The 21,332-nt window shown below is 43.7% G+C and overlaps 1 protein-coding gene across 1 annotated transcript in view; it reads left to right on the top strand.

Moving 5' to 3' along the window:
• Positions 1 to 328: 328 nt before the first annotated feature.
• Positions 329 to 21,332, top strand: part of CMYA5 (cardiomyopathy associated 5) — a 49,597-nt gene continuing 28,593 nt past the window's right edge. The window contains exons 1-6 of the mRNA XM_010142308.1: positions 329 to 495; positions 8,227 to 10,439; positions 10,833 to 11,099; positions 11,238 to 11,589; positions 11,896 to 14,657; positions 14,742 to 21,329. Of these exons, the coding sequence (XP_010140610.1) occupies positions 329 to 495; positions 8,227 to 10,439; positions 10,833 to 11,099; positions 11,238 to 11,589; positions 11,896 to 14,657; positions 14,742 to 21,329 (12,349 nt within the window). The remainder of the gene's footprint in view (positions 496 to 8,226; positions 10,440 to 10,832; positions 11,100 to 11,237; positions 11,590 to 11,895; positions 14,658 to 14,741; positions 21,330 to 21,332) is intronic.

The raw sequence follows: 21,332 nt of genomic DNA, 5'->3' as shown, positions 1-21,332 counted from the left end.
TGCACCCCCCCCCCCCCTGCCACTGCCCAGCTGCCCCATCTCTGCTGTAAAAAACACCTCGTCGGCAGCAGCAGTGGGCAGGTGAAAGGGGCGAGCAGCCGGATAGATGGCCCACGGGTTTTGCCACATGTCCTGGCACCTGGTTGGTGCTAGGACCCAGGGTAGGACGAGCAGTGGCTCGGTGCTGTAACTCCACTGCCTTCTATTTAAAGACTCCCCTGAGTCAGGAGAAGCGAGAGCTGCTGGGGATGACAGTTGCTTCAGGCAACCCTGGGGAGGACAGGGTCGGGGGTAAAGATCACTGGCAAGGGCCTGAGCTGGGAAGGGCATGGAGGGGTACCGCGGCGCTGAGTGTGACAGGGCGTCTGAGACTTCATCCTTTGTAGAGGATGAAGAAGAAGAGGAAGAAGAGGAGGAGGAGGAGGAAGAAGAGGAGGAGGAGGAAGAGGCGGAGGAGGCTGTGGACCCGAAGGAAGCAGAGGAGCTGACTAACAGGTACTGCCGTCCCAGGGACTCGCAGCCTCGGGGGGAGCTGGCAGTTTGGTTCCAAAGTGCTGGACCAGGGGGATGCCAGGATTGGGGCCTGGTACCGGTTTTAGTGCCTTTACATCTTCCCTTCCCCAGCTGGTGCAGTAAAAAAAAAAAAAAGTAGAGGGGAGGGGGCGAAGGGCTGTTAATGTGGTTTTTTTTCAGATGGGTATGGCTGTAGTTAAGTTTTGCGCAGTAAGCGCCTGCCCTGAGTTCCCTGAAAGCTTTTCTATTTAAAGATCCTCTGGTGTTACAGCTCAAGTGGCATCTCTCTCTGCTCCTCCCTCTCTGGCGGACTCTTTGTCACATGTTGATTTTAAATGCTTTGCAGATTTGCTTGTCAGGGAGAAAGTGGTCAAAGATTATAATGGTGCATTGAAATTTGTTCCTTTTTACATCACTTTCTTCATTCCCCTTGTCCCTCCCTCTTCAGTTTCTTCTTTTCCAGTAAAGGAAAACCTTGTTGTACGTGCTCACCATTGCTGTTCACAATCTGTGTGGCTGATTTTTGGCATGGAATAAGGAATATTTTATCACTTTGAGGGGTTTTTTTAAAATTCTTTTTCTTAAAAACTCTTGCACAGAAACAATTTGTTGTCCTAATATCGTGATCCTGCCATTAGGAAAATAACAAGTGAGACAGTGGCCTGATGCCCAGTCTAAGGCCCTGGTCCTGTGCAGGATGCAGAGGCATCTGCAACCTGATCCCCACGGACAGACTCCTCCAGCCATGCCAGCAGTATTGGCTTCAAAAAGAGACTGGAGGCCTGAGACTCCCTGGCATACACTGGGTGGCAAGATTTTTTCCCTGTCTTGAGCAAGGCTTGTCGGTTTTAGGTGGATACTCTAGGAAGAACCAAAAAGACATTAATAGTGACACTTTCGGGTATTTCCGGAAACCATTTTTTCGTGAAATGTCAGTCATACACTTTCTAAAACCTCAGTGCCATGGAGCCATCCTGCATTTACAAACCACTGTGGGTGTATTGCACTTAAAAGCAGTTTCTGACATTGCTGATGGTCACTGGGAGAAAAAAGATGGAGGGAAGTGAGGCAGGGTGACTCTGTGCAGCCCAACCCACCCCGAGTGCTGCAGGAACAAAAGCCAAACAGGGAAACGTAGCGCAGGGCTGTAGGAAAGCCTCCTTGCAGGAGGAGTGGAGCACTAATGTCCAAAAGAAGTGGGGGGACACCCCTGGTGTGTAACGCTGCTTTTTCCCTGAGGCAGCTGTTGAATCCTCAGTCCTGTACCAGCAGAGAGAGGGATTATGTGCTGTTTGCACATGGGTGCGACCCTACAAGAAATCCAGCTGAAGTTGGTGGAGTGGAGCTACTCACTGCAGACATCTGGATCAGAACTGGCTGGGTATTTTTTAATAGAATTCACGATTAAATGGCTAATTATAAAACTCAAATTGCAAAATGTAAGTGGGAATGGCTCATTTTTCCCTTAAAGGAAGGGAAATCTATGTAGCCTCGCAGTTATTTACTGTTTATGCTGGGAAGACAGCTTCTCCATGAGTGCCTGGTAGCAGCTCGCCACAGCTGGGTCTTGCTTCTCGCTGGCAGCCTCCTCAATGCAAACTTGGGCATTGCGCCTCACGCCTGAATTAACTCACAACTGCCATTCCTCTAGCTCTCAGTTACAATAACCATTGCAGAGCTTATCTCTGTCCTTAACCGCCTTCCTAGTAAGAGAGGTCAGAGTCTACTGGAGAGGTTTATAACAGCTGTGCTCAGCGGTAACTGAGTATATTTAAATACATTTGATTAGTTTAATTAGCTTAAAGGAGATGTAAAATTTGGGGCTTGGCACAGATACGGTGAACTTCAACAAGTGCTCAGCAATAGCTTAGCAGAATTAAGGAAAACTGACTCTTTAATGGCTTAAATTTTGTGGTTGCAAATGTCAGCCCGGTTGTTGAGCTTCAAGGCTTTCTCCTGTGCGGAGTGCCTGGGCAGAGCTCCTGGGAGGTGCTGGCTAAGTAGGAACAGCTGGGCTGAGCCCCTGGGACATGCTAAGGCTGTAAGACAATTACTTGTTGACAAACAGGTTTTCAACCCCTTGTTGTAGAAGAGGTTTTTATGTGTGTGTGTGTATGTGTGCACTTTGTAAATGTAGCTTAGGGGAGGTGTAACCGATATGCAGACTTGGCTGAAGACAGTCTGTCCTGGACCGTGATGTCATTGATTTATTTTTAACAGCCCCAAGCTCCCTGATGCATTTGTCTGCCTCCTCGTCTGCATGCAGTTGATCAGCACCTGGGCATGCAATGTTGCAGTTAGTGAGAAATTCCCTACTGGCTCCTATTTCCAACTCTAAAGCATGCTAAATATGCTTATACGTATTTTATACGAGTTAACCAGCAACATGGCTGGCCCAGGGTCAGCAAGTGCCTCTGCAAAGAAGGCAGAAGAGCCATGCTTGGTGTTCCTCTGGAACACGAACCCTTAAGATCTGACTGACACACCGGCTTCCACAGCAGTCCCTCTGCAGCAGCCACAGGGAGTGAAATCCCAAAAGCTGCAGCAGAGCTAATGACTCACCCCAAAATTATGATGCATGCACATAAAAATTGGAAAAGTTTGGGTTTCTCACCTTACTAGCCTATTTAATGTAATCTTTAAATAACTTGCTTCCCTAACATAGGGTTTTATGCAAAAGTAATGAGGTTCACATGCAGCATCAGAACCCCTTATAAAGACGGGATAAGGCATTGCATCCTTGTCAGCATAAATAACCCACTGATCTTCAGAGAGTTCGTGAAATATTTTCTTGCCTTTGGGTGTTTTACTGTCTAAGATAGATGGATCATGGCAGATGTCTTTTGTTTCTAGCTCTGTGTGTAATTTATCATCAAGGAAGATAAAATATTTCAGAAGCGTGTATTGTGTGTTTAAGGCAAACTTGAGTATGAAGTTAATAAATTTTCATTTCTGTGTTGGTAACAGTGAGAATCATGTCTAGCTATAGGAACATAGTTTACTAATTAAAGGGTTTACATACCAACTGTAATATCTGTGTCGCTAACAACTACGTGGTGGGTGAGTTGCTCTGACACTGTTCTATCTCTTGGGCTGTTCCTGGCTGATTTTCATTCACAGTGAGAAGGTCTCTACATGTGTCTGTGTGCAGGGCTTACATAAAAATGGCTCTGCAGAGCCTATTTATATGCGTTTCTGGGTAGCTGGTTTGCCTGGAATGGGTGTGGGGCTCATTTTATCTGTTCATTTAGTGGTGACCTAAGACCTGTAAATGGGGAAAAAATTCCGCCATTCTGGAATTATTCTTTTAGTTATTTTTTTAAATTAAGCAGTCCTTCCACAAGAAGATCAGAGCCAAGTCTAGCTTAGAATGATTGGTGAAACAGATGAAAGTGGAAGCACTACCACAGCGGCCTGCCTGCCTGCCTGCCCAAGGGGTGGGAAGAGGATTTGTCTTCCCAAAGAAAAGTTTGCCATACCCTCCTCAAAGCAGGAAAAGATTTATAGTTTCCTGCATGAGGCAGTACCTGCCTTGGACCGGGATGGAAGGGGCTAGCAGGTCTGTTTTTCCTCTGCTGGCTGCAGGTGTGCACGTGGGGAAGGTGAGAGCAGCGGGAAGTGGAGGCTCAAGAAAAAGGGCACCAGGGGCAGCTGAATGCAGGGTGAAATGTCGAGGTGGGGTTGTTGGAGCAGGGAGCGGTGCAACTGGTGACCCCATCGTGCATCCCAGCCCCTGCTGGCTGCCGCAACTGGGCATCCTCTGTTTTGTTTCTCTTCACCCTTCTAGATAGATAGTTAATAAACCCTTTTAGTCCTTGATAAAGTTCTAATTTCAGGTCTCACATAACACTCAGACTTCAAGAAGTTCCCCATTAGATCTCCACAAGGTGATTAAATCAATGTGTAAAGGAAGTCTCCCACCTTGACAGAAGTGTTGTTTGATACCTGTGCTCCCTCCACGACCTGTACGGTGGAGAATCCAGAATGGGGGAGCAAGGCAGGCCTCTGGGGCACAGAGGTATTGCGGTTCCTCAAGCAGCATCTGAAGCTGTGACAGGCAATGCCACCAGGTCATGCCATGACCTGATGTCTGGAAAAGAGACTAGTACTGCAGCAGGTGGTGGCCCTTCCCAGAAATTGGCAAGCACAGGGGTTGGAACAAAAGGTGTGAGCCCAGCTCACACCAGCTCCTGGCTCTCAACTACTCTTAATACAAATCAGCTTTGTAGCATAGCCTTGAGATAATTATTCTTTTGATTTTGGACAGTTGCATGAGCCACTGTGTTGCCAGAAGGGCCATCGTTAACACTGAAGGAAGTTAGCAGTAGGTTAAAAGTGAAAGGCTGGCTTTAGAACAGTGGCATTCCGTAGCTCCAAATTCTCTTACCCTGAAGGAGGAGATGACCCAGCTATAGCCCTAGGAAACACAGAGCAATAGGCAGAGACCTCTCTGAGCATTCTGACTGCTGTGGGCAGAAAGGGGCAGAACATACAGGAATGCAGAGAACAAACCCACAGACACGGAAGAATAAAGTATTTCTTTCAACTGAGACGACAAGCTGGCCAATACCAATTTCCAGCTTACCTGCATTGTGCCTTCAGGGCTGAAGTAGGACCCTTCAGGGAACAGGAGATCTTGTCAGAGCAGGCCACTGCCACAACAGCGGACCAAAATCTTGGTCATTTTATCTGGGTTGTTTTCAGCTTGTGAGGTGTTATGCAGCAAACAGCAACAAATTTTGATGACACCAGGGGTGACAATGTCTGATGCGAAGAGAGTGAAGGGAAGCTCTGAAGGATTTTAGAAAGCTGTCGGGCTGGCTATGCTTCTCTGCAACAGTGGCGTTGTAGGACAGATGGACAGACCTCACTCAACATGTCTGAAGACAACTGCTCTACCAGCTGGGGAGGTGAAAAGTCTTCCCTGGTGTGATACACCATGGAACGTGTGCCCAGCTTGTCAGGCTGTACTACAAACCTAAAATCCCTGTCGATGTAGCATGGAAGTTGTAGTAGAGAAGCAGAGGGCTTTGAGAAGCAAAAGTAGGTGATGTGAAAAAGCTGGTTTCAAGCTATTATGACACAAAGCACAAAACCAGTTTTCAGTGCCTTCAAGAATTATAAAAGATTTGTGTTAATGGCCTTGCAGGGAAATAACAAACCGACAGCACGCAGCAGGTAGGATTGGCTGGGGAATGTTTGCTGGGAAAAAAGGCAGCAGTGGCTTTTGTCCTTGGATGTCAGTGACTTCATATCTGCATTTATGGAGCTGAAAGATTGCAAACATCTTTTTGGAAGGGTGGACAATTCCTCTGACTAGAGAGGGGTCTTTCAGGTACTACTGTGTAGCAAATTGTATACAAAATGAGGACAACGTTTAGAAGTATATTGGAAGGAAATGCTTGACTTCTGTGTCTTTCATTCTGGACTCAGAAATATAAAGCGCCATCTCATTGCAATGTAGAGTAATAGGAACTGTGACCGCAACCTTGGAAATGAGACAGTGATGTGAATAAGTCAAGCTTTTTGCATCGGCAGGGTCAGGGCAGCCCATTCTTATTCACTAAAGCCATCTGAAGTGGAAATGCTGCTCTCTTCTGCATGGGGTTTCATTGAATAACACCAGGTAGTGAATCAAAATCTTTAAAATTAAATGAGGGTGATTTAGAAGTTAAAAATCTAAAAAAGTTAACTCGCCTTCAAAGCTTCCTTAGTACTTTTGCTATTCATTCATTTCATTTTAGGTTAGTTTATTTTGCTATGACCAAGCCAACACAATACCAAGCCATGAAGCTGGCAAAGGAAAAGCTAGCAGCAAACTTGGTACAGATTTGTTTGCTTTGGCTCTTCCTCCAACCTGTGAATTTTACCTTATGGAGCTAGCTTTGTTAGGGAGTGTTACATGAAGGCAGATAATCAGCTGTACATCCTGGGTTTTGTACCTGTTTAATGGTTGGTTTGAGAAGTTTTTCAGCTAAGATGTAATTATTTAGTATTGCACCGTCAGACTCGCTTTGAATTGTGGACTTTAGCCCAAGCTGTCCTGCTGGTCATGGTCTCCAGGACAGCCCAGTCACCACAACTGGCTTTAAGCCCCATCACTGGCCTTTGATACTGTGTTGTACCACCACTACCTGGTCAGGTTGTTGACCCACAGGGTGACTTTAGTCTTCAGTTACCACCAAGAATGTCAGAGATAAGATGGTCTGTGCATTCATCTGCACAGAACTCAGCATGGGCTAGCCCAGTGCAGGCCTTCTTATTTGGTGCTCTGGAAAGCAAACTCATGGAAAAGTAGGCCAACACTGCTACTATCAGGATTACCTTTTTGTTTCCAACAGGTACTGAGCAGTTTTGCTGAGTGTCCTTTACAAAAACCTTATGGTTCAGAGAGTCTGCTTGATGGAGTGATCATGGTTGTCCTCAGGATTTCCTCTTCTCCTTCAAAAAGACCTCTGCCTTCTGTGAGGCACTCAGTGCCCTCCCGAGCGATGCCAACTGCTGCTCCTCAGGACTTTCCCCACCCCACCTGGCAGCCTGCAGGCATCATTGGCATCTATGTGGTGCTGGGTCAAAGCCTGTGGCAGCTGGTCAGACAGGTTCTGCTTCTCCCGATCCCATGCTCAGGAGACGGATTTCTTCACTCTTGCTGAGGAAGTGTTTTATCCTAATCACATAGGAAGTGATTCTTCCCACTGTTCAGTGGAAGTCGGACATTGTATGGCAGTAGCTCTCCATTCTTCCATGGGAGTGACAGAGAATTCTCCTCTTCTGCTCGACTGAAGCCTCTGCCTTTGCCTTTGCCTTTGCCTTTGCCTTTCTTTCCACTGGCTGCTAACACGATCTCCCTAAATGAATTACTGCCTACTGAAGAAATATTGGATTTGAGTGTTTTGATTACCTTTTCTAAGCTTTTTTGGGAATAACTATTGCAACCTTAAAAATACTTTCTTTAAAACTAATAGTATTATGTCTTTTAATTGCTTTTGCCATCCTTATTTTTTAAGGCTTCTTTCCAAAATCTTCCCAAATAACAGTTTTCCAGTATTTTTTTTTAACTGAGAGAGATTTGATTGCATCGTAGGATAGTGCACTGATTACATATTATAAAGTTTAAAGTTAGCTTTATAAAACATTGTTAGTTCATTTGGGGAGGGTTCAGTATATTTTTATTGTTTAATGTGTTCTAATTGTTAAATATATAGAGTGTTTAGAGGATAAAACATAAGGTGGTAACAAAGTAGAGGAGAGATTCTCTACTCCTTTGAGCATTGTATAATCATTTACACTTGAGCAAAGCAAGTGTTGGTGCTATTTAAACACTGACAGTATCTTATATGTGTTTAAATCAAAGTTTAAATTATACTGCGAGATCATCACACACTGGAGAACAGCCCCAGAATCAGCTCAATCTCACACTGGTAAAACAAGGTCACATCAAAGACTGTTTTCCTGCATTGTCAAGATCATTTAAACACCTCCCTTTCATTGAACTAACCTTGCAAGATGCTTTGCAAAAAATATCTAAAATACATTTCTCAAATTAAATATTACTTTCTTGTGCTTCTGTTTCAAAATGTGGGTTCAGGCAATATTTTTACAGCTTTGAAAAGCATTTTTGCTTTAATGCAAAAATTTAGATTTTACTGCAATAATTTAATTTGCCATGTGTTTTTACAGCTTTTTTTTTTCTTCTGTTCTTTCTGGGTTTAGTTTAAAAGATCTTATCCAAAGTGAAGATGTGAAACCCAAGCTGCAGTACATCATGACTAACCCTTCCTTTTCTATGGTAACGGTTCAAAGTGAAGACAGTGGGATAACCTGGGAAACCAGCTCCAGCAGATGTTCTACTCCCTGGGCCTCAGAAACTAGCACCACTTCTGACCTTTACAGTATGGAAAGTTCACCGGTAGGTTCTCCTCCAGGAAAAGTGATCTTCATTATGGATGAAGGTAAGGTTGTTCGGAAAAGGAAGCGCAAATCTTCAAATAGGATGCCGATGTCTACAAGCCTGAAGGGAGGCCAGGGCAGAATAAAACGTGACTCTTCTGGAATGCAGAGACAAGAACCAAGAACTGTTCTGGGAGATGTGAGGGCCTCCATGTTGAACATTGAACACGTAGAAGCACAAGATATAGATGAGGAAATGTTGGACGACAATGAAGATCTAGAGGACATCACAGAAGAACCAGTAAAACGTGCTCCAATAAGATCGATATTTCGAGAGAGCAGACTGAGAAAAGTAGGGCCCATCCTTGGAGGACCAGTACAAGCTAGAATCCAGCTGTTCAACTCAATTTTTGGAGGGACTGAGCCAGCCCCTGAAACACTGGAAAAAACCAGAATCCAGAGAAGCAGCTCAGTTTCAGGAGATTCTGAACAGTTCCTTGAAACATCAGTAAAAGAAAGATTGCAGAAGTTCAGTTCACTTCCAGAAGCAACACATCCAAAACATTTCCAGAGAACAAGAAGCAGAAATCTTGAAACACCATCAGAGAGAAGAAGGAAACAAAGACAACAATCCACAGCACATGCAAACCAAAGCTATTCTTCACCAACAATGCCTCTTCAAAAACAGCTTCCTACTGAAGATGATGTTTCATCTGAAAATATTAAACCCATTAAAATGAAAGATAAACCAAGCAGATTTTCAAGCTTTGGTGCAGAAACAGCTGTTGACCGTGATGAACGAAAAGACAGACAATCTGTTTTGGAGACTCCAAGTCAGGCATCAGGACATTCACTGAAGTCCTGCCCTCCTGAAGAAGCCGGGATGCAGCGAAGTTACTCACCTGTGGCCAAAATGACAACAACAGAGCAAAGAACTTCTGTTTCATTTGAGTCTGATGATAAATCAGAGAAACAAGTGCCAATTCCCTCATCTGAAAATGCGAACAAGAAACCAGACGAATCCCTTTTGACAGCACCAGATCATCTGAACGAACCAAAGGAGCAGGAAATTCAACCCAATTCTTCACCACAGTCAGTTTCAGCAGATTTTGTTAATGAATTAGATAAACAAAGTGCTCAAACTATTTTGTCTACAGCATCCATGTCAGAACATCCTGAGAGGGAAGCACAAAAATCAGGAGTTCAGTCTTACTTACCTAGTGCTCCATCAGCCATATCCAAATATTCCACTCTATCTGAAACAAGACAGGAGGATATTATTTCTCAGTCTTCAGAAACCTCAGAATCTGAGTCTGAACATGTGCTTTTGCCACATGCGGTAGATGAAACAGAGAAGCAAAAAACTGAGTGTCATTCATCAACAGCTGCACTGTCAGAAACTGAGCCTTCGATTCTATTGTATTCCGATGAAAAAAAAGAGGGTAAAAAGACCCCATCACCGGCAATCCAAAATGTTCACTTAGAGAAGCAAACAAAGTTCCAGCCAGACTTTTCCTCCTCACTTAAGGAAACAGAGGATCAAGGAATTAAACTAAATTCACCTATTCCTGAAAAGACAGATTCTAAATATTTTGGCATTTCATATCCTATTCACACAGAAACAGAAGAAACTCAGAAATCTTCAGCTATAAATAAAACAGTAGATTTGGATCACCCTGATTTTTCCATTGAAAAAAACAAGCAAGCAGAGAGTATGGAAATGGAGATGAAGCATCCAGATTTCTCATCTTCCAGCAAAGAAATTGGGGAACCAGAGAGAACACAGATGGAGACAGAGCATTCAGACTTCCCTTTTTCCAGGGAAGAAATGGAGGAATTGGAGGGTACACAGATGGAGCTGGAGCATCCAGACATTTCTGTTTCCAGGAGAGAAATGGAAGAACCAGAAAGGGCACAACTGGAGATGGAACATCCAGATTTCTCATATTCCAGGGAAGAAACGGAGGATCCAGAGAGGGCAAAATTTGAGACAGGATATCCGGAAATACTTTTTTCCACAAAAGAAACAGAGGAATATGATGATGCCCAACTGGAGACAAAGCAGGCAGATTTCTTGTGTTCTGGGGAAGAACCGAAAGAATTGGAGAGTGGCCAACTGGAGTCAGAGCAGACAAAGTTTTTTTCCAGGGAAGAAACAGATGAATCAAAGCATGCGCAGCTGGAGATGGAGCATCCAGACATTTCTTCTGCCAGAAGAGAAATGGAGGAACTGGATAGTGCACAGCTGAAGACAGAAAAACCAGATTTCTCAAATTACAGCAAAAAAATTGGAGACTCGGGAAGCGTACAACCGAAGATGGAGCACCCTGAATTCTCATACTTTGGAGAAGAAATGATGGAATCAGAGAGTGCACAGCAGGAGCGGGAGCATCCAGATATTTCTCTTTTCAGGAGAGAAATGGAAGAACCAGAAAGGGCACAACTGGAGATGGAACATCCAGATTTCTCATATTCCAGGGAAGAAACGGAGGATCCAGAGAGGGGAAAACTGGAGACAGAAGATCCAGAAATACTTTTCTCCACAAAAGAAACAGAGGAATATGATAGTGCCCAACTGGAGACAAAGCAGGCAGATTTCTTGTGTTCTGGGGAAGAACTGAAAGAATTGGAGAGTGGCCAACTGGAGTCAGAGCAGACAAAGTTTTTTTCCAGGGAAGAAACAGATGAATCAAAGCGTGCTCAGCCGGAGATGGAGCATCCAGACACTGGAGAATCAGGAAGCGTACAATCGAAGATAGAGCACCCAGATTTCTCATGTTTTGGAGAAGAAATGATGAACTCAGAGAGTGCACAGTGGGAGCTGGAGCACGCAGAAGAGAGTGCACAGCTGGAGATGGAGCATCCAGACATTTTTTCTTCCAGGAAAGAAATGGAGGAACTGGATAGTGCACAGCTGAAGACAGAACAACCAGATTTCTCAAATTACAGCAAAAAAATTGGAGACTCGGGAAGCGTACAACTGAAGATGGAGCACCCAGATTTCTCATATTTTGGAGAAGAAATGATGGAATCAGAGAGTGCACAGCAGGAGCGGGAGCATCCAGATATTTCTCTTTTCAGGAGAGAAATGGAAGAACCAGAAAGGGCACAACTGGAGATGGAACATCCAGATTTCTCATATTCCAGGGAAGAAACGGAGGATCCAGAGAGGGCAAAATTTGAGACAGGATATCCGGAAATACTTTTTTCCACAAAAGAAACAGAGGAATATGATGATGCCCAACTGGAGACAAAGCAGGCAGATTTCTTGTGTTCTGGGGAAGAACCGAAAGAATTGGAGAGTGGCCAACTGGAGTCAGAGCAGACAAAGTTTTTTTCCAGGGAAGAAACAGATGAATCAAAGCGTGCTCAGCCGGAGATGGAGCATCCAGACACTGGAGAATCAGGAAGTACACAGCTGAAGACAGAACAACCAGATTTCTCCAATTACAGCAAAAAAATTGGAGAATCAGGAAGAGTACATTTGAAGATGGAGCACCCGGATTTCTCATATTCTGGAGGAGAAATTATGGAATCAGAGAGTGCACAGCCAGAGATGGAGCATCCAGACATTTCTGTTTCCAGGAGAGAAATGGAGGAACCAGAAAAGGCACAACTGGAGATGGAACATCCAGATTTCTCATATTCCAGGGAAGAAACGGAGGATCCAGAGAGGGCAAAATTTGAGACAGGATATCCGGAAATACTTTTTTCCACAAAAGAAACAGAGGAATATGATGATGCCCAACTGGAGACAAAGCAGGCAGATTTCTTGTGTTCTGGGGAAGAACCGAAAGCATTGGAGAGTGGCCAACTGGAGTCAGAGCAGACAAAGTTTTTTTCCAGGGAAGAAACAGATGAATCAAAGCATGCGCAGCTGGAGATGGAGCATCCAGACATTTCTTCTGCCAGAAGAGAAATGGAGGAACTGGATAGTGCACAGCTGAAGACAGAAAAACCAGATTTCTCAAATTACAGCAAAAAAATTGGAGACTCGGGAAGCGTACAACCGAAGATGGAGCACCCTGAATTCTCATACTTTGGAGAAGAAATGATGGAATCAGAGAGTGCACAGCAGGAGCGGGAGCATCCAGATATTTCTCTTTTCAGGAGAGAAATGGAAGAACCAGAAAGGGCACAACTGGAGATGGAACATCCAGATTTCTCATATTCCAGGGAAGAAACGGAGGATCCAGAGAGTTCACAGCTGGAGAAAGAACATCCAGACTTTTTTTCCAGGGACGAAACAGACGAAACAGAGAGTGCACAGCCAGAGATGGACCTTCCAGACATTTCTTCTTCCAGAAAAGAAATGGAGGAATCAGAATGTGCACATTTGAGGATGGAACAATCAGATTTCTCATATTGCAGCAAAAAAATTGGAGACTCGGGAAGTGTACAACTGAAGATGGAGCACCCAGATTTCTCATATTTTGGAGAAGAAATGATGGAATCAGAGAGTGTACAGCAGGAGCGGGAGCATCCAGATATTTCTCTTTTCAGGAGAGAAATGGAAGAACCAGAAAGGGCACAACTGGACATGGAACATCCAGATTTCTCATATTGCAGGGAAGAAACAGAGGATCCAGAGAGTTCACAGCTGGAGACAGAACATCCAGAAGTTTTTTCCAAGGAAGAAACAGACAAATCAGAGAGTGCACAGCAGGAGATGGAGCATCCAGACACTGGAGAATCAGGAAGCGTACAATCGAAGATAGAGCACCCAGATTTCTCATGTTTTGGAGAAGAAATGATGAACTCAGAGAGTGCACAGTGGGAGCTGGAGCACGCAGACATTTCTGTTAACAGGAGAGAAATGGAAGAACCAGAAAGGGCACAACTGGACATGGAACATCCAGATTTCTCATATTGCAGGGAAGAAACAGAGGATCCAGAGAGTTCACAGCTGGAGACAGAACATCCAGAAGTTTTTTCCAAGGAAGAAACAGACAAATCAGAGAGTGCACAGCAGGAGATGGAGCATCCAGACACTGGAGAATCAGGAAGTACACAGCTGAAGACAGAACAACCAGATTTCTCCAATTACAGCAAAAAAATTGGAGAATCAGGAAGAGTACATTTGAAGATGGAGCACCCGGATTTCTCATATTCTGGAGGAGAAATTATGGAATCAGAGAGTGCACAGCCAGAGATGGAGCATCCAGACATTTCTGTTTCCAGGAGAGAAATGGAGGAACCAGAAAAGGCACAACTGGAGATGGAACATCCAGATTTCTCATATTCCAGGGAAGAAACGGAGGATCCAGAGAGGGCAAAATTTGAGACAGGATATCCGGAAATACTTTTTTCCACAAAAGAAACAGAGGAATATGATGATGCCCAACTGGAGACAAAGCAGGCAGATTTCTTGTGTTCTGGGGAAGAACCGAAAGAATTGGAGAGTGGCCAACTGGAGTCAGAGCAGACAAAGTTTTTTTCCAGGGAAGAAACAGATGAATCAAAGCATGCGCAGCTGGAGATGGAGCATCCAGACATTTCTTCTGCCAGAAGAGAAATGGAGGAACTGGATAGTGCACAGCTGAAGACAGAACAACCAGATTTCTCAAATTACAGCAAAAAAATTGGAGACTCGGGAAGTGTACAACCGAAGATGGAGCACCCTGAATTCTCATATTTTGGAGAAGAAATGATGGAATCAGAGAGTGCACAGCAGGAGCGGGAGCATCCAGACATTTCTGTTTTCAGGAGAGAAATGAAGGAACCAGAAAAGGCACAACTGGAGATGGAACATCCAGATTTCTCATATTTTGGAGAAGAAATGATGGAATCAGAGAGTGCACAGCCGGAGATGGAGCTTCCAGACATTTTTTCTTCCAGGAAAGAAATGGAGGAACTGGATAGTGCACAGCTGAAGACAGAACAACCAGATTTCTCAAATTACAGCAAAAAAATTGGAGACTCGGGAAGTGTACAACCGAAGATGGAGCACCCTGAATTCTCATATTTTGGAGAAGAAATGATGGAATCAGAGAGTGCACAGCAGGAGCGGGAGCATCCAGACATTTCTGTTTTCAGGAGAGAAATGAAGGAACCAGAAAAGGCACAACTGGAGATGGAACATCCAGATTTCTCATATTCCAGGGAAGAAACGGAGGATCCAGAGAGGGCAAAACTGGAGACAGAATATCCAGAAGTTTTTTCTAAGGAAGAAACAGACAAATCAGAGAGTGCACAGCCGGAGATGGAGCTTCCAGACATTTTTTCTTCCAGGAAAGAAATGGAGGAACTGGATAGTGCACAACTGAAAATGGATCATCCAGAAATTTTATTTTCCAGGGAAGAAACAGAAAAACAAAAATCTGTTCTTTTTGAACTAGAACAGCGGAAGTCTTATTCTCCTGAAAAAGCAGAGCAAGAGGAAACAGCACAGTTTGCACTGGTACCTTCAGATTTATCATGTCTGATAGAAGAAGCAGAGAAAGAAAACACTACAGAACTCCACTTGGTGCATCGAGATACATTTGATTCCACCAGAAGAGCTGAGACACAGCAAACTGCATACCTGGAAACAGCACAGTCAGATTTACCGTATCACACAAATGAAACAAAGCAGCAAGAAGTGGCACGAGCAGATTTAGACAACTCTCTAGAGTCACATTTGGGTGACAAAGGAGAACAGCTGCACCCTGTACAGCATGATTCACAGCCTGGAGGTAAGCTGCATTCCCGAGCCAAGGGAGTGCAAGGAGAAACTACTCAACTGCAGTCAGAGCATCCAGTTTTGTCATATTCTACTGGAAAAGAACAGCAACATAAAATCTCACAGCTGAGGGCAGAACAGTCAGAGACATCATATTCCACTGGCAAAACAGAACATCAGGAATTATTGCTGGGTGAAGAAGCACAAGATGAAAGTATGGAAGTAGAATCTAAATATGCAAGTTTTTCGTGCTCTGATGGTCAAACAAACCATCAAGAAACTTCGGAACTGGATTCAAAATATCCAGATTTATCCTTTACCTCTGATAAAGCCAAAGAACAAGCAACTCAAGAATTTGAATTTAAACATCAAGAATTGCCTAAAGTGGCCAGAAAAAGAGCTGCTCCAGCAACTGCACAAATAGAGTCAAAACATTCAGATTTGACATATTCCCCTGGCAAAGAAAGTGAGCCAGAAATTGCAACATGGGAAATGAACCATCCTGATTTGTCACATTCCACTGATGAGACAAACCAACAAGAAGTAGTACTGTTGGATCAGAAACACTGGAAAATTTCTATTGGCAGAGAAAGACAGCAGCAAACCACAAAACAGAAGTCAGAGCAAGAAAAGTTACCATATTCTCCTGGTAAAACAGAGCAATTAAAACATGCCCAGAAGGCCTTGGAACAATCAGGTCTATCATTTTCCATTGACCGGCCAGATGATGAAATGGCCCCGCTAGAGGCAGAGCACACTGATGAGATATATCATCTGGACAGCGCAGAGGTACAACAAAAAGCACGACATGAAACAAAGAAAACTTACCCCTTTGGAAAAGCAGAACAGAAAACTGTTCGTTCAGAAACAGAATTTCCACATTTGACCCATTCTGCGGGTACAGCAAAAGAAGAAATGGCAGAACCAGGGCAGGGACATCATGACTCGCCTTACTCTGTTTTCAAAGCAGGAGGACTGCGAACTGCACAGCTGAAACCTGAACATGTTCCCCTAGCATGTTGCCCTGACAGGGTGCAGGAAACAACCCAGCTGGGGCTGCAACCAGATGCATTGCATGTTGGTGACAAAACAGAGCTACTCCCACCTGCCGAGCTGGAGCTGAGCCACACAGACTTGGTATTTCTTGCTGATGAAGCGGGGAAGCAAGGGATGGAGTATACAGCCTTGGGATGCCCTAATGAGGGACCGTCTGTCAGCAGAGCAGAGCATCCACAAGCTGAAAAAGAGAAACTAGGAGCTCCAGATGCATCATCTGATAGTGGAAAAGCAAAGCAAAGAGAAACGGCAAAACAAGAGGCAAAGCATCCTGGTTTATTGTATTCCATTGATAAAACACAAACACAACAAACTATACAACCGGTGGTAGGAAAACCAGATCTATCATCTTGGCCTGGCAAAACAAAGCAAGCACAAACTGCTCAAGAGGAACAGCTGGACTTCCTACACTCTTCCAAAGGAGCTGCACAAGGCAAGAAATCGCAGCCAGAGTTAGGACATACACAGTTGTCTTATTCTGTTAGTGAAGCAGAACAAGAAACAGCATGTGAGAAATCAAACCGTTCAGAGTTACCTACTGGCAAATCTGAACTCCAGGAAATCATAGAACCAGAATCAGAAATAATGGATTTATCATGTTCAGTTGGTGAAACACAGCAGTCTCAAATTGCTGAAGTGGATTTGGAGTATCCAGATTTATTGCATTCCACTGGCACAGAACACCAACAAGAAAAGAGTGAACTAGAGCAGGAACAGCCAAGTGATTTTTCATCATATCTCAGCAAAGAAGAGCAATGGGAAGGTGCAGAAATGCAGGCAGAACACCCAGAGCTGCAGTGCTCTGTGGGGAAAACAGAAGGACTCCAAAATTTCCAAGCAACATCAGAGTATGCAGATTTGTCATCCTCTGTTAGCACAGCAGAACCTCATAAAACAACAGAGCCAGAGTTGAAAGAACATGATTTGTTTCATTCTTTTGTCAAAATGAAGCCATCATGGGCTGCCCCACTGGAATCTGAACATTCAGATGATGCCATGGGCGAAGTACAGCACCCTGATTTGTCCGCTTCTCTTAGTGAAGAAAAAAGAAGCACACAACTGGAGGTCAGACAGGAGAGGGAAAGCTATACATTACACCCTGAGGAAACAGCACAACTGAAAGTGGAACAGCCAATGTTTTCAAGATCTGGTGGCACAGCAGAGCAACCAAATAGGGCCCCACTGGTAGGGGAATTCCAGGACTTCTTGTGTTCCTTTCACAAAAAAGAGCAAAAAGAAATGGAAAAACAAGAGTTAGAGCATTCAGATTTATCATATTCCGCTGATAAAACACAGCAACAAGAAACCACACAACTTGGGTTAGGACAACCAGATGTATTATCTTGCCCTGGGAAGACAGAGCAACAAGAAACCATTCAAGTCAAAGCAGAGCATCAAGACTTACTGCATTTCACTGGCAAAACAGCACGGCGAGAAAGAATACAACCGGAGGTTAAGAATCCAGAGCAGGAACTTCCCAGTTTGTCATATTCTATTATTTGCAAAACACTGTCACAAGAATCAACACAAATGGACTTAGGGCAACAAGATTTAACATTTGGTAAAACAGATGAAATGCAAACTGTACAAGGTGAACTGTGCAAGGTGAAACATACAGATTCGCTGTATTCTGGCAAAAGAGAACGAGAAATGGTATTGCCAGAGTTGCAACATCCGCAACTATCTTACCCTGTTAGAGAAACAGAAGAGAAAGATTCACATCAGAAAAGGAGATATCCAGATTTGTCGTATTCTATTGGGCGACTAGAACACCATGAAAGTGAACAGCCAGAAGTGGAAGAAATGGATTTATCCTATTCAGCTGGCAAATCAGAGCATTCACAACCTGCCCAGGAGGTACAGCAAGAGCCAGAGCTTTTGGAGTCCTTTGGCAAACTAGAGGAAAAGGGAATGGCCCAGCCTGGCTTTTTGCACTCCGTTGGTGAAGAAAAGCAGAAACCAGCTTCAGAGTTTGACTTAGTGCAAGGAGGTTTATCACATTTGCTTGGCAAAACCAAGAAACGGGGAACTGCACAAGCAGGGTTGGTGTCTCCTGATTTTCCATATTCCACAGGAAAAGCAGAGCAGTTGCAACTAAAACCAAAATGTCTGGATTTGTCATACCCTCTTGGGAAAGCAGAGACTCATCGAATGAAACCACCAGATTTATTGTACTCATATGGCGAAACAGGTCAATCACAGACTGCCCAGCTGGAGTATCCAGAGACACCATATTTTACAGGTGAAATGGAGCAGAGAGATGGGATCCAACCTGAACTGCAGTCCACTGATTTGCAGTATTCTGTTGTTGAAACAGAGCAACTAGAAACACCTTCTGTATCAAGTACCTTTGTCAGGACCGAGGACCAAGGAACTGCACAACCAGACTTGGAACAATCCACTTTATTATGTCTTACTGGCAAAGAGGAAAAGCATGAAATGGTCCTTCTGAGACCACAACATTCAGAGAAGCAAGACACTGGGGCTACTTCATCTCCAACTGCTCAGCTCGAAACTGAACAACAAGATTTATCCTTTTCCACTGAGGAAGCAGGGAGCCAAAAAATTCGACCGTATTCATCTCTTGCTGAACAAACAGTGTCTGTACCTTTGGGTATTTCACATTCTACCTCTGAAAGAAAACCAGAAGGAAGTCCGAAGTCTTCACCTGTAACTGGAGGCCTGTTGCCCAAGCACTTAGATTTATCTTACACCCACGGTAAAACAGAGCAGTCAGAAATGGCCCAGCCTGAATCAGGTTTCTCCTTTGCAAGAAAAGAAGCAGAGAATACAAAAAATCATTTACGTTTGCCTGTGGCCACACAGTCAGAGGCTGAACAGGTAATTTCACCTGAAACAGAGAGAGAAGAGACTCCACAGTACTTCCACACAAGTATGCAATTAGGATCTGAAGAATCAAATTTTTCGTATTCTACAGATAAAGGAGAAACACTGGAAAGTCAAGATTATTTAACAGTACCTTCAAAACTGGAGTCTGAACCATCAGTTCCATTTTATTCAGCTGATAAAACATGTCAGCAAGAAATTCCACCTTATTCAAAACCAGCCTCTGCATATTTGATTCCCACACAGTCCCTTGCTGAACAAGAAAAACAAAGCATGCAGCCAGTTGTCTGCCAGTACGCACAATCAGAGTGTAAACATGCAATTCCACCACTTGAGGAAAAAGAATTGCATAAAAGTCAGGTCTGTTCGTCTGAAACATCAAGAGTGAAGACAGTGCAGTCGGAGAGTACCTCTCTAATGTACACACAAGACCAAGATGAGCAAGAATCTCAAGGTCATCTGTTGGACACAAAATATTTGTCATCAGAGCAGCTAAGAAGTCCCCCCAAATTCACTACTCAGCAGGCTAAGCAAGAAATGCAACCTGATGTGCAGACAGTGCCAAGGTTTGTGGCGACAGACTCAAAGGTGACTGCTGTAGCAGACCAGCAAGCAGTGTCATCAGATTCATTTATGCCTTTCCATACATTACCTGTAAAGTCAGTATCAGTCGCTTTCACTGATGATGAAGAGAAACAAAATATTCCATCAACTTCATTGAACAATGTAGGCATGCTTGGAAAGCAATCTAATAGAGTTTCAGGCATTTATGCTGAAGGAGAGGCTAGGCATGAAATGCAACAATATTTTGCAGACCAAACGCATACAACCTCAGAGCATCTGGAAGCTGCTTCCTCAGATCTTGTGTATAAAACTGTGACACAAAAACCTCAGCATTATTCTGATGAACAGGGCAGTCCTTCTTCAGCAGAGATTAAGACCATTAGCTCTAGTTCTGAAGAAAAGCAGAATCCAGATATTCCATCTTTTGGGATAGCTAGCTGGCTGGCAGAAGAGGTGAAAGCTCGCTCAATTAGTCCTGTAAGAGCTGCAGAGGTAGACAGGCAAGGAATTCAACTTTCTCCAAAGGAAACTTCCGATTTTGGATCAAAACAATTCCCAGCTGCAAGTTGCACAGAGCTTACAGTTCATGATGCTATAAGAAATAAAGGACATAATTTTAGAGTTTCTGATTTGGTGTCAAGTGAAGTTTCCCACAGAGTGCCCTCAGACAGTAGCCACAGAATGAAAAGGTATGATTTATCCTCTCTGGTAGGAGATAATGGAGGTCCAGACAAAGTTCCAGAGCATGAAACTAGAACCGGAAATCCTGCAAAAATCAAATCAGTGCAACATCTGGAGGTAGACAAAGTATCTGATGTGCCTGAACATTACCTGAGAGGAGAAGAGGAAGAAAGAGAACATGTGAGCACTGTAGAAGACAGCCAGCATGCTCCAGAGACCGCTGAACAAAAAGATTTATTTAATATAATTTCAGAAGGTTACGAAATACTCAATATTCATCCTCCTACACATATTTCTTCTGTTGATCAAGAAGAAAGTAAACACATGCCAGATAAACTAGAATACTTGGAAACAAATCTTCCATTTAAAGGAAAATTAGCTGATGATGGCCATAAAGCTCTAGCTTCTGGAAAAACTACAAAAATTTCAGAAAGCTCAGTGTTGGGAAAGCCTGCAAGCCATGAACTACAAGAATTGGTCAAAAATTATGATGTTGAAAAAACTGGAGAAACACAACAAGAAAAACCTGTGTTTCCAGAAGACAATGATAATGTGGTGTTGGATCCTAATAATGGTATGGCTGACGTGGATTATTTTGAAAAATATACGTTGATTGATGACAAATCCCCAATTAAGCCACATTTTGAAAGACCAAGTTCACTGTTTCCTGTGACAGAAGATCCCAATGAACCTGTAGAAGAAGCCACATCTTTTAAAGAAAGCACTGAGGTAGATACTTTGGAAGAGGACTTTTCCTTACTTGAGGATTTGGATGAAGTCTTTTATGGTACTGTGAAAGGAGAAAGCAAAATGCAGTCCTATGCAGATGCTCCAAACCCTTTACCTTTGCAGAAATCAGTTGATACTAGCAGTAAAAAGGTTACAAATGTAGAAGATGAACGGAAGTCACCAGGGACCCCACTCTTTGATTCAGATGAACGCGTGCTAGAACGATCTCTGTTGTTCCCTACCACTGTTGCTGCAGTTAATCCAGAGCTTCTAGAGGAGCCACCTGCTCTGTCGTTCTTATACAAGGACCTCTACGCAGAAGCAGTAGGAGAAAAGACGAAGGATGAGACTCCCTCGGATGAGGAAAGTGGTAAATCTAATGAGTCTTTCC

Source organism: Buceros rhinoceros, unplaced genomic scaffold, assembly GCF_000710305.1.
Source record: "Buceros rhinoceros silvestris isolate BGI_N320 unplaced genomic scaffold, ASM71030v1 scaffold7308, whole genome shotgun sequence".
NCBI lineage: Eukaryota > Metazoa > Chordata > Aves > Bucerotiformes > Bucerotidae > Buceros > Buceros rhinoceros.
The sequence above is the reverse complement of the archived record's forward strand: the minus strand, read 5'-3'. Positions and strand labels throughout refer to the sequence as shown.